This window comes from Oncorhynchus nerka, linkage group LG21 (assembly GCF_034236695.1).
Source record: "Oncorhynchus nerka isolate Pitt River linkage group LG21, Oner_Uvic_2.0, whole genome shotgun sequence".
NCBI classification, from domain to species: domain Eukaryota; kingdom Metazoa; phylum Chordata; class Actinopteri; order Salmoniformes; family Salmonidae; genus Oncorhynchus; species Oncorhynchus nerka.
Genome location: NC_088416.1, coordinates 28,003,646 through 28,017,095, shown reverse-complemented (window position 1 = coordinate 28,017,095; position 13,450 = coordinate 28,003,646). Strand labels below are relative to the sequence as shown.

General features: G+C 44.4%; 1 protein-coding gene across 1 annotated transcript in view; it reads left to right on the top strand.

Annotated features, from left to right (window-relative positions):
• The window catches only part of col5a3a (collagen, type V, alpha 3a), a 102,500-nt gene that overhangs the window by 63,864 nt on the left and 25,186 nt on the right, over positions 1-13,450 (top strand). Inside the window, exons 20-39 of the mRNA XM_065006505.1 lie at positions 1,391-1,435; positions 4,732-4,785; positions 4,913-4,957; positions 5,214-5,267; positions 5,575-5,619; positions 6,553-6,606; positions 7,077-7,121; positions 7,541-7,594; positions 8,355-8,399; positions 8,661-8,714; positions 9,078-9,185; positions 9,547-9,600; positions 9,935-9,988; positions 10,531-10,575; positions 11,553-11,606; positions 11,913-11,957; positions 12,188-12,241; positions 12,619-12,672; positions 13,014-13,067; positions 13,197-13,304. Of these exons, the coding sequence (XP_064862577.1) occupies positions 1,391-1,435; positions 4,732-4,785; positions 4,913-4,957; positions 5,214-5,267; positions 5,575-5,619; positions 6,553-6,606; positions 7,077-7,121; positions 7,541-7,594; positions 8,355-8,399; positions 8,661-8,714; positions 9,078-9,185; positions 9,547-9,600; positions 9,935-9,988; positions 10,531-10,575; positions 11,553-11,606; positions 11,913-11,957; positions 12,188-12,241; positions 12,619-12,672; positions 13,014-13,067; positions 13,197-13,304 (1,125 nt within the window). The remainder of the gene's footprint in view (positions 1-1,390; positions 1,436-4,731; positions 4,786-4,912; positions 4,958-5,213; positions 5,268-5,574; positions 5,620-6,552; positions 6,607-7,076; positions 7,122-7,540; positions 7,595-8,354; positions 8,400-8,660; positions 8,715-9,077; positions 9,186-9,546; positions 9,601-9,934; positions 9,989-10,530; positions 10,576-11,552; positions 11,607-11,912; positions 11,958-12,187; positions 12,242-12,618; positions 12,673-13,013; positions 13,068-13,196; positions 13,305-13,450) is intronic.

Sequence of the window (13,450 nt, the reverse complement as noted above, 5' to 3'; positions counted from 1 at the left end):
GCAAAGTAACCATACCCAGCATCCCCTTCAGCAAAGTAACCATACCCAGCATCCCCTTCAGCAAAGTAACCATACCCAGTATCCCCTTCAGCAAAGTAACCATACCCAGCATCCCCTTCAGCAAAGTAACCATACCCAGCATCCCCTTCAGCAAAGTAACCCCACCCAGCATCCCCTTCAGCAAAGTAACCATACTCAACATCCCCTTCAGCAAAGTAACCATACCCAGCATCCCCTTCAGCAAAGTAACCATACCCAGCATCCCATTCAGCAAAGTAACCATACCCAGTATCCCCTTCAGCAAAGTAACCCCACCCAGCATCCCCTTCAGCAAAGTAACCATACCCAGCATCCCCTTCAGCAAAGTAACCATACCCAACATCCCCTTCAGCAAAGTAACCATACTCAACATCCCCTTCAGCAAAGTAACCATACCCAGCATCCCCTTCAGCAAAGTAACCATACCCAGCATCCCCTTCAGCAAAGTAACCATACCCAGCATCCCCTTCAGCAAAGTACCCCACCCAGCATCCCCTTCAGCAAAGTAACCATACCCAGCATCCCCTTCAGCAAAGTAACCATACCCAGCATCCCCTTCAGCAAAGTAACGATACCCAGCATCCCCTTCAGCAAAGTAACCACACCCAGCATCCCCTTCAGCAAAGAAACCATACCCAGCATCCCCTTCAGCAAAGTAATCCCACCCAGCATCCCCTTCAGCAAAGTAACCATACCCAGTATCCCCTTCAGCAAAGTAACCATACCCAGTATCCCCTTCAGCAAAGTAACCATACCCAGTATCCCCTTCAGCAAAGTAACCATACCCAGCATCCCCTTCAGCAAAGTAACCCCACCCAGCATCCCCTTCAGCAAAGTAACCATACCCAGCATCCCCTTCAGCAAAGTAACCATACCCAGTATCCCCTTCAGCAAAGTAACCATACCCAGCATCCCCTTCAGCAAAGTAACCATACCCAGCATCCCCTTCAGCAAAATCCAGGAAACATGGACCCCATGGGCAGACACAGAATTTGAATTCCATTTCTATGTGTGCTGCATATGGAAACCAGAGCCACATACCGTTCTGTATAATATACGTACATACATATTATACGAAAAAGTACGAAAACGTATGCACTCACTAATGTAACTCTGGACAGGAGCATCTGCTAAATGAGAGAAATGTCAAATGTATTATGCTATACTTGTGGATGCAGTTGAAACCCCTTTTCCACGAGGCAAGGTAAAAGTGAAGGACGCCATCACCATGATCGGTAGAGGAAATTCTCCGACAGGACCACAGTACCAAAGCACCCAGGACAAAGCACTCACCATTGAGATGAAATTGAAAAACATTGCATTTTTCACACATCTCTGTGTCATTTTTTAGGGTTTAGATGGACCCGTAGGGCCGACTGGACAGCCCGGTGAACCTGTGAGTAACCACATCCAAATGCAGCTTCGGCACATTTTGCACACACACACACACACACACACACACACACACACACACACACACACACACACACACACACACACACACACACACACACACACACACACACACACACACACACACACACACACTTTCCTCCACCCATCAGGTGGCTCTATGACCGCAGTGTGCCCAGGCTGATTGTCTACGATTCACACTCCATCTTTATCCCAGCAGGTGAGGAGGAGGCCCAGTGGGGCTCTGCCTCTCTAAATGGATCACCCAGCGACCAGAGAAATAGAGGACTGTATTAGACATGTTAGGAAGGCTGTGTTAAGGCTCACACTGAATGTGGATCTACCGATCCTTTACCGTTCAGCGCGCTGTTGAGGCCGTCTGAGTCAGAATCTTGCGAAAATGTCATTTTCCGTGATTCAACATGTAAAATCGGTTTGCACTCAGTTCGTAACTACAGTACTCTCCACAAGCAAACGCTATTGGTGTGTCTGAGCCCTTAAACCAGGGAGAGACTCAGGGGGTTTGGATGAGAGATGGAGGAAGTGAGGGGGAAGGGGGAGAGAGGGAGGGAGATAAATGTGAGAGAGGAATTCAGTGGGTGGTGAATGAGATAAGAGCGAGTTAGAGAGTGAAGGAAAGGGAGAGAGAGATGGTAGAGATGAAATCCTGGCCTGAATGATTATATTTCCATATCAATCACTTCAAGGGAGATCACAGATGTGGCTTTGGAACAGGTGGCTTGGCCGAGGTACAAAGAGTGATTCTGACAAAAACAACACACGCAGAGACACCCCCCAACCCGCTTCATCTCTCTTTACAGACACACACACTCACTCTCACACAAATACACACTTGCCCATATGCGCAGAGGCACATTTAACTCGCTCTTCCTCAGACACTACTAACACACACTCAAACATACATACAATCTCTCTCAAACACGGAGTCACAAATGCATGATGAGCACACAGAAACACACACAAACACGCATACAGACACACACACAAATATATACTGTATATACAGTACCAGTCATAATTTTGGACACCCTTACTCATTCAAGTGTTTTTCTTTATTTTTAAAAATATTTTAAATTGTAGAATAATAGTGAAAACATTAAAACTATGAAATAACATATGGAATCATGTAGTAACCAAAAAAGTGTTGCACTACTCAAAATATATTTGAGATTTGAGATTCTTCAAAGTAGCCACTCTTTGCCTTGATGACAGCTTTGCACCCTCTTGGCATTCTCTCAACCAGCTTTATGAGGTAGTCACCTGGAATGCATTTCAATTAACATGTGTGCCTTGTTAAAAGTTCATTTGTGGAATTTCTTTCCTTCTTAATGCGTTTGAGCGAATCAGTTGTGTTGTGACAAGGTAGGGTTGGTATACAGAAGATAGCCCTATTTGGTAAAAGACCAAATCCATGTTAACAGCTCAAATAAGCAAAGAGAAATGACAATCCATCATTACTTCAAGACATGAAGGTCAGTCATTCCTGAAAATTTCAACAACTTTGAAAGTTTCTTCAAGTGTGGTCGCAAAAACCATCAAGCGCTAAGATGAAACTGGCTCTCATGAGGACTGACACAGGAAAGGAAGACCCAGAGTTACCTCTGCTGCAGAGGTTAAGTTAATTAGAGTTACCAGCCTCAGAAATTGCAGCCCAAATAAATGCTTCACAGAGCTCAAGTAAAAAACACATCCAACATTAACTGTTCAGAGGAGACAGTGTGAATCAGGCCTTCATGGTCAAATTGCTGTAAAAAAAACACTCCTAAAGTACACCAATAAAAAGAAGAGACTTGCTTGGGCCAAGAAACACGAGCAATGAACAAGACCGGTGGAAATCTGTCCTTTGGTCTGATGAGTCCAAATTTTAGATTTTTGGTTCCAACTGCCGTGTCTTTGTGAGGCGCAGAGTAGGTGAACAGATGATCTCCGCATGTGTGCTTCCCACCGTGAAGCATGGAGGAGGAGGTGTGATGGTGTAGGTGTGCTGTCCTGGTGACACTGTCAGTGGTTTATTTAGAATTCAAGGCACACTTAACCAGCATGGCTACCACAGCATTCTGCAGTGACACGCCATCCCATCTGATTTGTGCTTAATGGGACTATCAACTGTTTTTCAACAGCACACCACACTGCCCTTTCACACCTGGAATAAAGGAACACCTATGTGAGAATGCTATTCATTAACTACAGCTCAGTGTTCAACATCATAGTGCCCTCAAAGTTCATCACTAAGCTAAGGACCCTGGGACTAAACACCTCCCTCTGCAACTGGATCCTGGACTTCCTGACGGGCTGCCCCCAGGTGGTAAGGGTTGGTAACAACACCACGCTGATACTCAACACGGGGGCCCCTCAGGGGTGCGTGCTCAGTCCCCTCCTGTATTCCCTGTTCACTCATGACTGCACGGCCAGGCACGACTCCAACACCATCATTACGTTTGCTGATGACACAACAGTGGCAATGATGAGACAGCCTATAGGGAGGAGGCCAGAGACCTGACCATGTGATGCAAGGACAAAAACCTCTCCCTCGACGTGATCAAGACAAAGGAGATTATTGTGGACTACAGGAAAAAGAGGACCGAGCACGCCCCCATTCTCATCAACGGGGCTGTAGTGGAGCAGGTTGAGAGCTTGGCGTCCACATCACCAACAAAGTAACATGGTCCAAGCACACCAAGACAGTCGTGAAGAGGGCACGACAAAACCTATTCCCCCTCAGGAGACTGAAAAGATTTGGCATGGGTCCTCAGATCCTCAAAAGGTTTTACAGCTGTACCATCGAGAGCATCCTGATGGGTTGCATCACTGCCTGGTATGGCAACTGCTCGGCCTCTGACCGCAATGCACTACAGAGGGTAGTGCGTACGGCCCAGTACATCACCGGGACCAAGATTCCTGAAATGACCTCTATAAATCAGAGGAAGGCCCTAAAAAGTGTTAAAGACTCCAGCCACCCTATCAAAGCAAAGGGTGGCTACATTGAAGAATCTCAAATATCAAATATAGTTTGTTTAACACTTTTTTTGGTTACCACATGATTCCATATGTGTTATTTCATAGTTTTGATGTCTTCACTATTATTCTACAATGTACAAAATAGTAAAAACAAAGAAAAACCCTTGAATGAGTCGGTGTGTCCAAACTTTTGACTGGTACTGTTTCCTGTACCTGTATTTCAGTCATAATTTGAGGATGTACACATGAGCTTATATGAACCTGATACAGTATTGATCAGTGTGCTGTGTTTGACTCTAGGGTGCCAGAGGACTTGTCGGACCCAGAGGGTCCCCTGGGCCACCTGGCCAGCCAGTAAGTCAACATCCAACCTTCACCTTAACGCTGTTCCTATAGGCAATTTAACACCCTTCAAACCAGTCTGACATTAATAGATAACATCAAATACAGTTAAATCTGATTACCTGTCTTTCTCTTTCAGGGTATTACAGGTGTGGATGGAGTTCAAGGGTCAAAGGGCAACCTGGTCAGTATTTTTAACTTCAAATGGGACTTGTAGTTTTCATGACCTCAAAATGACAACAGTTGATCCATGATGACTATAATGGGTGAATAAAAGCTTTCTAAAGCTTTCTAAAGATGATGTTTATGCAAAAGCATTGACCACAGTGGAGTAGCAGTCCCATGACCCTGTTTAGGATTCCTAGCATGTGGGGCTCTGACCATGTGACCAGGGTTGTGTGAAGAGAAAGTGTGTGACACTTCTTGTTGTTTTGTCTCAGGGGCCACCTGGAGAGACAGGGCCCAGCGGTCAACAAGGAAATCCTGGATTACAGGTAACCTGTAATCACACAATGTCAACACACAACAACATGTCATCAAAAACATCATCCATAAAAAACACAGTCTCAACACTTTTTCTTTTTCTACTCTCTCTTATTCTTTCTACTCTTTTTCTCTCTCTCTCTCTCTCTCTCTCACACACACACACACACACACACACACACACACACACACACACACACACACACACACACACACACACACACACACACACACACACACACACACACACACACACACACAGACACACAGACACACAGACACACACACTAACCTGATTAATGCTTTGTTCTGGTCCAGGGCCTTGCTGGTTCTCAGGGTCCCATCGGCCTGCCAGGAGAGAAGGTAGGCACCATGCATCTCTCTTCATTTCAGATTTAAAGACCTGATCTTGTGACCGCTATCAGCTCCGCCCCGAGGGAGGCTGGCCTTGAACGCTGTGACCCAGTACCAGCCACTCCTGGCTCCCATTCAGATTACAGAGGACACTAGATAGAAAATGAATATCCCGGAAACACACACTGGAACACACAGGCAGGCAGGGAGTCAGTTCTGTGCTATCACACACCACAGCCTCCTCACACTATAGCAGGGCTACTCAACTACTATTTCCTAGGTGGTAAAGGTCCGGATGGATATTGCCTTCATCGGCGTAGTAACAAACCCCCACCTCGTGACCCACATGACCCCAGACTGTTCACTCTCCTCTTGATGGCAGAAAGAACGTTTAGCAGTTCTTAACTAAATTTCCCTGCAATTCTTCATATTGTCATGGAGCGGAGAGAAAATGGTGCAGTTTTAAAGCTAATTTCCTTCAGTTTGTGTCAACAAAATCCATGGGGGCCCCCATGGGCATATAATCTGGCCATGATAACTACAAGATTTAGATAACTGGTTAGCCTAACATACCTACCTAGCTAACATGGGTTAGTTAATCAGCTGTGCATTTCTGACAGATTAGAAATAGCTCTCTAATGTCTGTCAGTGAATGACACAACAAGAGGAAAACTTCCCATACACTACCAAATGTAAAACATTGCAGCTTGTGCATTCGAGTTACAGCTCTCAACCACATTAATACATTGAAAGGCCAAGTTTTTTAAATTATTTATTTTTAAAGTCGGTAGCCACCGGTTGAGTATGGCTGCACTAAAGGCTATTCATAGTCAAAAACTCATATACCCTGTATCACATTGTTGTAACCTGGTTGTTACCCTTGAGATTGATTTGAATATACAGTACGTTTCACCACTCATGATCTGTCTCTGTCCCCCACAGGGTCCCCAGGGGAGCGGTGGGCTGCAAGGACTCTCTGGTATCGATGGCCCAACTGTAAGTACATCCATCTGATTCTTCCTCAGCAGCGCTGACCTTACCAGGGTGCATTACCCCTTCTCCACCAGCAGGGGAGAACAGAAGGCATTAGGAAAGATCTCCAACGCAGCATTTCAATTAGCTCTATTGAATGATGGATCTGTTTACAAAAGGGCTTAGCTAAACGTCCATCCACATGGCTTTACGTAACAGGAAACAGGGCTTATGTTTCGTGTGTACTGTCGTGTTCTGCAGACACAGCACCCTCCAAGTCCCTCTATACGTTGTGCTGTATTCCCTTAGCTTTGCACTGTCCATCAAGCTCCATTGATTGTTTCTTAAAACAGACTTGGAGATCTGTGGATAGTTATAATAGTAAGGTACCGCCGGCTGGTACAATGCTGTATTACTTGTTATAAACACGTGTGAGCCTTTATGATGTCTCATAATAAGACTTCTAATATGCTATGTCTGTTCAATGTGTGCAGGGCCATCCAGGAAGAGAAGGCCCTCCAGGAGAGAAGGGGCTCAATGTGAGTTACAGTACAGCCCGTTAGACCTGCCTGGGTCATCATACCACTGTGCTGTCATATAAACGTCCATATTATCCAATCACGTTCACTGAATGCGTTGTCATCGGACACTCCCTTCCACTCCAATCATGTTCGTCCACGTTAGATCGCCGTCATCATCTTCATCACCCTTGTTGACTCATCCTTTTCAGCATTGTATTTTCACAATGCCATTGTCATTGAGCAGTCACGTCAATCCATTCCGCTCATCAGCGGTATGGTAATGATCACAAAGTGCACTCGTCCTCATTGTCCAGTCAAAAGCACTCATTGCCATTGTGCGATTTGACTACATTCGCCCAACACAATTGCTCACTAGCTTCTGTATGATGGATAGTGCTTTTCAGACAGATGAATCCTGATGTTGTTTTGTCGTACAGGGTTTGCCTGGAACCCAAGGGCCTGTTGGTTATCCAGGAACTCGCGGTGTCAAGGTGAGTCAGATGCTATGTAATGGTCACGGTTGAAATGTCCTCAAATGTACCGTGCTGACAGAGATAGCCATTCCCTCAGACATTTCAATCTCTCTACCTGTGATGGACATGTTGTGGGAGTGTGTGTGAGTGTGTGATTGACAGTTGACAGGTTCAGAGAGAGCAGTGTATTCTCAGGAGGAGATCTAATGACAGTGGGGATAACGTTTGATGGACAGTAGAAATGACAATGTTGGATAAGAGAGGAAGGTGTTTATGTGTGTGGGGGGTGGGATTATGTTGTGTGTGTGAGCGTGGAGGTGTGTGTGTGTGTACTCGTGTACGTGCGTGTGTGTGAATTTAGCGTATGCACATGGAATTCAAATTTTGTCATTGCTGGGAATGCTTACTCACTCAAAGTAATATTCACACCACCAGTATTCCACCTCTAGGTCACTGTCGTTAAGGCGCAAGCTGACCTCGTCTGCAATCGTTAATAGAGGGTCAATAACTGGTCAATAGCAGGGCAATGACAGGTTAAGAGCAAATCAATAGTCATTCATAAGTCCTTCTCCAGGGTAAAATCATGGTGTTTCTTCCAGTAGTTGTGGCAGTAAAATACAATAAAAACATGGTTTAGTGACAACCCAAGCATGCTGTTGATAGTACTTTTATTTACTTCTGAATACAGTACTCTAGTACAGTATCATCTTGAATGGTGATTATCAGTGATATTGTGGCCTGTTCTGATTCTATTTGTATTTGAATGTCTGTTTCACAGGGGGCTGATGGAGTGAGAGGTCTGAAGGGGAGTAAAGGAGAGAAGGTGAGAAAAGAGTCATTTTCACAGTAATTGTGCTGTACAACTAGAAGAATAGGCGGGATTACTCACAGTCAAAGTACCAGTTGTCTCACTGTCAGATACTGTAAAGGCATCTCATTTCTACTTCATGGTTTATTATGACATCCCCCATAGAGATCTAATAGATCAGACACCTGCCAGATCTCAGTACTGTGATTCATGAATCATCATGAATCATCATGAATCATTAGAAATCACTGTCTCCTTCTCCTCTTCACATTGCAGGGTGAAGATGGCTTCCCCGGGTTCAAAGGTGACATGGGCCTCAAGGGAGACAGGGTGAGAGTGTACCTACGCCAGACTACACACGCTTCAGATCAGTTTTCATTTTGAACAAATAAGGTATTTTATGTAGAATGAGATGAGATCTCACTTAGTCTGACCTGCTTTTCTGTCTGCTTCTCTTTCTTCCTATCTACCTCTCTTTTTCTCTCTCTGTCTCTGTGTCTCTGTCTCTCTCTCTCTCTGTCTCTCTGTCTCTCTCTCTCTCTCTGTCTCTCTCTCTCTGTCTCTCTGTCTCTCTCTCTGTCTCTCTCTGTCTCTCTCTCGCTCTCCCTATATCTCTCTCGCTCTCCCTATCTCTCTCTCTCTCTCTCTCTATCTCTCTCTGTGATGTGTGTGTGTGTGTGTGTGCGTGTGTAGGGTGATAACGGGGTCACAGGAGGTCATGGAGAGGATGGGCCAGAGGGGCCTAAGGGCCAGTCGGGACCCCTAGGAGAGGTTGGAGGTGCTGGCATAGCTGGAGAGAAGGTACAGAAACATTATTTCACTAGTCTAACATTTACTGTATGTGTCTGGTTATGCAATATGTATGAGTTATTGGGATTATGCAGATGTATGGATATATGCGTGTTCAGCGTGTCGGCTACAGTACATGTAATCACATGAACACCCTGCTTAAACCATGTCATACAGTATTTGCATGCACTATGCACTTTGTTTTTGGCAATGTTGCCAAGTCAACCATAATGATTCCACTCCTCTTTTCTGTTAATCTCTCTCTCTCTCTCTCTCTCTCTCTCTCTCTCTCTCTCTCTCTCGCTCTCTTTCTCACTCTCTCTCTCTCTCTCTCTCTCTCTCTCTCTCTTTCGCTCTATCTCTCCTTCCTCAGGGTAAACTGGGTGTCCCAGGGTTGCCAGGATACCCAGGAAGACAGGGGCTCAAGGTGAAATCCAATTCAGAGCTTTAAAACTTTGTTTTACATTAAAACTTTGAAACAGAAATAAGTGTGTATTTCTTTGGCTCAGCTCATTGCTGTCAAATAAAACATAAAGCATGATAAATGGCTGATTTAAAAATAGGTATTTTATTAATAGTTCATTAGTGACAACAATTCATTAGCGGGTTGATTAATGGCGTATTTATGGCAGTGTGTTTGACTTATGGATTAGATTTTGCTTAATTCGATACTGTGGTTCATTATTAGTTTATTAAATGTTGTGGTTGATGCATGATTAATGTAAGGCTGTAGATGGTTAACCTCTGTGTGTGTTCTCCAGGGATCCGTGGGGTTCCCTGGTTCTGCCGGAGTTCTGGGAGAGAAAGGAAGACGGGTGAGAACCATAGGACCTGTATTGAACCATGCTGAACCGTATTGAACCATGCTGAACCGTATTGAACCATACTGAACTGTATTGAACCATGCTGAACCGTATTGAACCATGCTGAACTGTATTGAACCATGCTGAACCGTATTGAACCATGCTGAACCGTATTGAACCATGCTGAACCGTATTGAACCATGCTGAACCGTATTGAACCATACTGAACTGTATTGAACCATGCTGAACCGTATTGAACCATGCTGAACCGTATTAAACCATGCTGAATCGTATTGAACCATGCTGAACTGTATTGAACCATGCTGAACCGTATTGAACCATGCTGAACCGTATTGAACCATGCTGAACCGTATTGAACCATGCTGAACCGTATTGAACCATGCTGAACCGTATTGAACCATGCTGAACTGTATTGAACCACATTGAACCGTATTAAACCCTCTACTGTAATTCTCCTCTAACCATCCAAAGCTTGGTGAACTGCCTGTACTGTTTTCACTGATAGATGATAATGCTGCATTTCTCTTCTGCAGGGTCCATCTGGTCAAGCAGGAACTGGGGGTCAGAGAGGTCCTAATGTGAGTTAGATTTCTCCTCTGGTCTTACAGCATCTGAGTCTGTTGATCTCTATTGCATTGGGCCTATGGTGAGGTGTGAGTCACGGTTTCTCGCCAACTGACATTGCACACCATTAATTTACAATCAGTGGTCATCAACCTTCTCTGAGTCAAGATCACTTGACTCAGCAAGCCGAGATCTACCGCTCAGATAAAAAGATTAACATGACTTAAAAAACATAAGCCTATGCAACATTAATCAGTTAAAAACAGTTCAGTAATAATGAGGTTTGTGCAGTAAGCTATAAGGCCCAATACGTTATCACTATGCTTGAATTACCCTGCCAATGTTGTTCCTCTCAGACTATTTAGAAATGATATTTCTAAATTGAAGGTATATGATCACATTGGTAGTAGATCATTTGTTGTATTACTTGTGAGGCACATCATAATCATTTATTTTACTGGACTAATGGCCTGCATCTGATGGTTAGCATTTTAATGGCTTATCAAAGTGTTGAAAGTCCTGAATAACAGCTTAAACATAAACATACTCATAAAAACAGCAGCTCTTTCCTGTATTCGTTGAATCTCTCTCTAGCCATGTTTTTAAATGTTTAGAAATCCCACATTATCAACTTTGCTGTGCGTTCGAGGCTTCTTTTGACAGCCTATGGCTCAAGGAAACTGTGCAGACAGTGATCTGAGCTATCTGATTGGCCAGCGCTGGGTTTTTGATTTGCTCTCCGGGCCTGCCAGGTAGGTGGAGTTCAGACATTGTTGAAAAAGTACACCTACCACCAGCACTAAACTCATTTTAAGAAATAGGAACGCAAGGCTTTATTGCTGTTGTTTTTTTTTATACAGAAAACCAGACCGGTTGGCGACCACTGATTTACGTCGTAGGAACTCTCATTCACCCCTTGTCATGTATCCTTCTCCTATGGATGAGTTCTGTTGTCATAAGAAGGATTATGTTGATGTTGTTTTTTTCATAGGGTGCCAGAGGGGGGAGAGGAGCACGAGGACCGACAGGAAAGTCAGGAGACAAGGTGGGTTTAGGCCAGTGCACAGCTGTCTCACAACGAGAGAAGGAACAGGCGCTGTTGTAAGTGTTACTGTTCAGCACAGCATGCCATGCCATCTGGTGCAAAGAGATAATACTTACAATACTCTGCAGCTACATGTTTGAAACTGAAATCAGTTATTTCAGGAGTCCTTTCAAAAGACCACCAATGAAATGATTAACAATGGTAAAAAATATATATTTTGATAAAATGAATGAATATACCAACAGGCTCAATAACTGTGTTTCTCTCTATCCCAATCCTCCACCTTCTACATGATCCACCAATCAGGGCACCTCTGGACACGAAGGCCCACCAGGATCCACTGGAGACCAGGTAAGCTTCAGTCTGACACACAACCTCACAACCCCAGAGTTGAGCTATAATATAACACAGCTAATAATAGCATATCTAATAATAGCTAGCATAGGATGATAATATTACAACAAAACACCCTGCTAGGAAAAAGCATCATAATGCTTCACAGATACATTACAGTGTACGATACCTACTGGTAAAGATAGTCAACTGGATTGAGTCTTTGTGTTGTCTGGTTGATCGTACAGGGACCCCAAGGACCACAGGGAAGGAACGGTGAGGCAGGACCTAAGGGACCTAATGTAAGTGTGATGTGTCAAATGACAAGCAGCTTTTATTTATTTTATTTACATTTTTGTATTTAACCATTATGTAACTAGGCAAGTCAGTTAAGAACAAATTCTTATTTACAATGGCAGCCTACCCCGGCCAATCCCTAACCTGTACGACGCTGGGCCAATTGTGTGCCGCCCTATGGGACTCCCAATCACGGCCGGTTGTTATACAGCCTGGAAACTAACCAGGGTCTGTAGTGACAGGAGCCACTGGGGAGCCCCTGCATTGTTTCACATGTTTCTGTTTTTCATTCCAGTCTTATGTTGCGTCTGTCTGTACTGTTTATCTCTATCTAGTGTGCATGTGTGTCTATGCTAATCAAAAGTGCAATATTATTTTTCAGGGAGCAGTAGGAAAAGACGGACTACCAGGTCATCCAGGACAGCGAGGGGAGCCAGTGAGTTAAACTGAGATTCAATGATGACCCAGGAATTATGTGGTTGTTAGTTACTTTTTTGCCTTTGTACAAATATGGACATAGATTACAACACTCATCAAGACCCCTAATAACACCACAACAACAGGCAAGACAAAAGCTGTGGCTTGGATGCTGAATTACTGAAGTGCTAGAGTGGGCTACATATTGAAGGATACTAATCCTATCCATAAACAACTCTCTCTCTCTTTCTCTCTTTCTTTCTCTCTCTGTCTGTCAGGCTGGCTCTTTCTCTCTCAGCTCTTAGCTTTGGGTCACAGCTTCACTTGCTGTTTTCTCACTTGTCATCTCTCCTCTCTCAGGGCTTCCAAGGCAAGACTGGTCCACATGGGCCAACGGGTGTGATCGGACCACAGGTGAGTTATCCAATAAGTGATTAGAACTACATTTGTAGTTTGTTTGTGACAATGAAAATCAAACGTATAAATGAGAGCTGTGGGGTAATGAGAACTCCTGTCTTGTTTTGTCTCCGGGGTTGTCGTTAGGGTAAATCTGGTGAGACTGGACCTAACGGCGACAGAGGACACCCTGGGTCACCAGGACCCCCTGGAGAGATGGGTTTACCCGGAGCAGCAGGCAAGGAGGGATCCAAGGTGAGTCCGTCGTGTTCATCTTCAGTGAATCATCTTCACCGCCACCATCATCATCTTCAGAAAATCACTGACCAGCGCAGTGACTGCTGGCAGACCTCTGACTCAATCCTCTCTCATTCGGCCCCACTTCACAGTAGAAGCCTCAA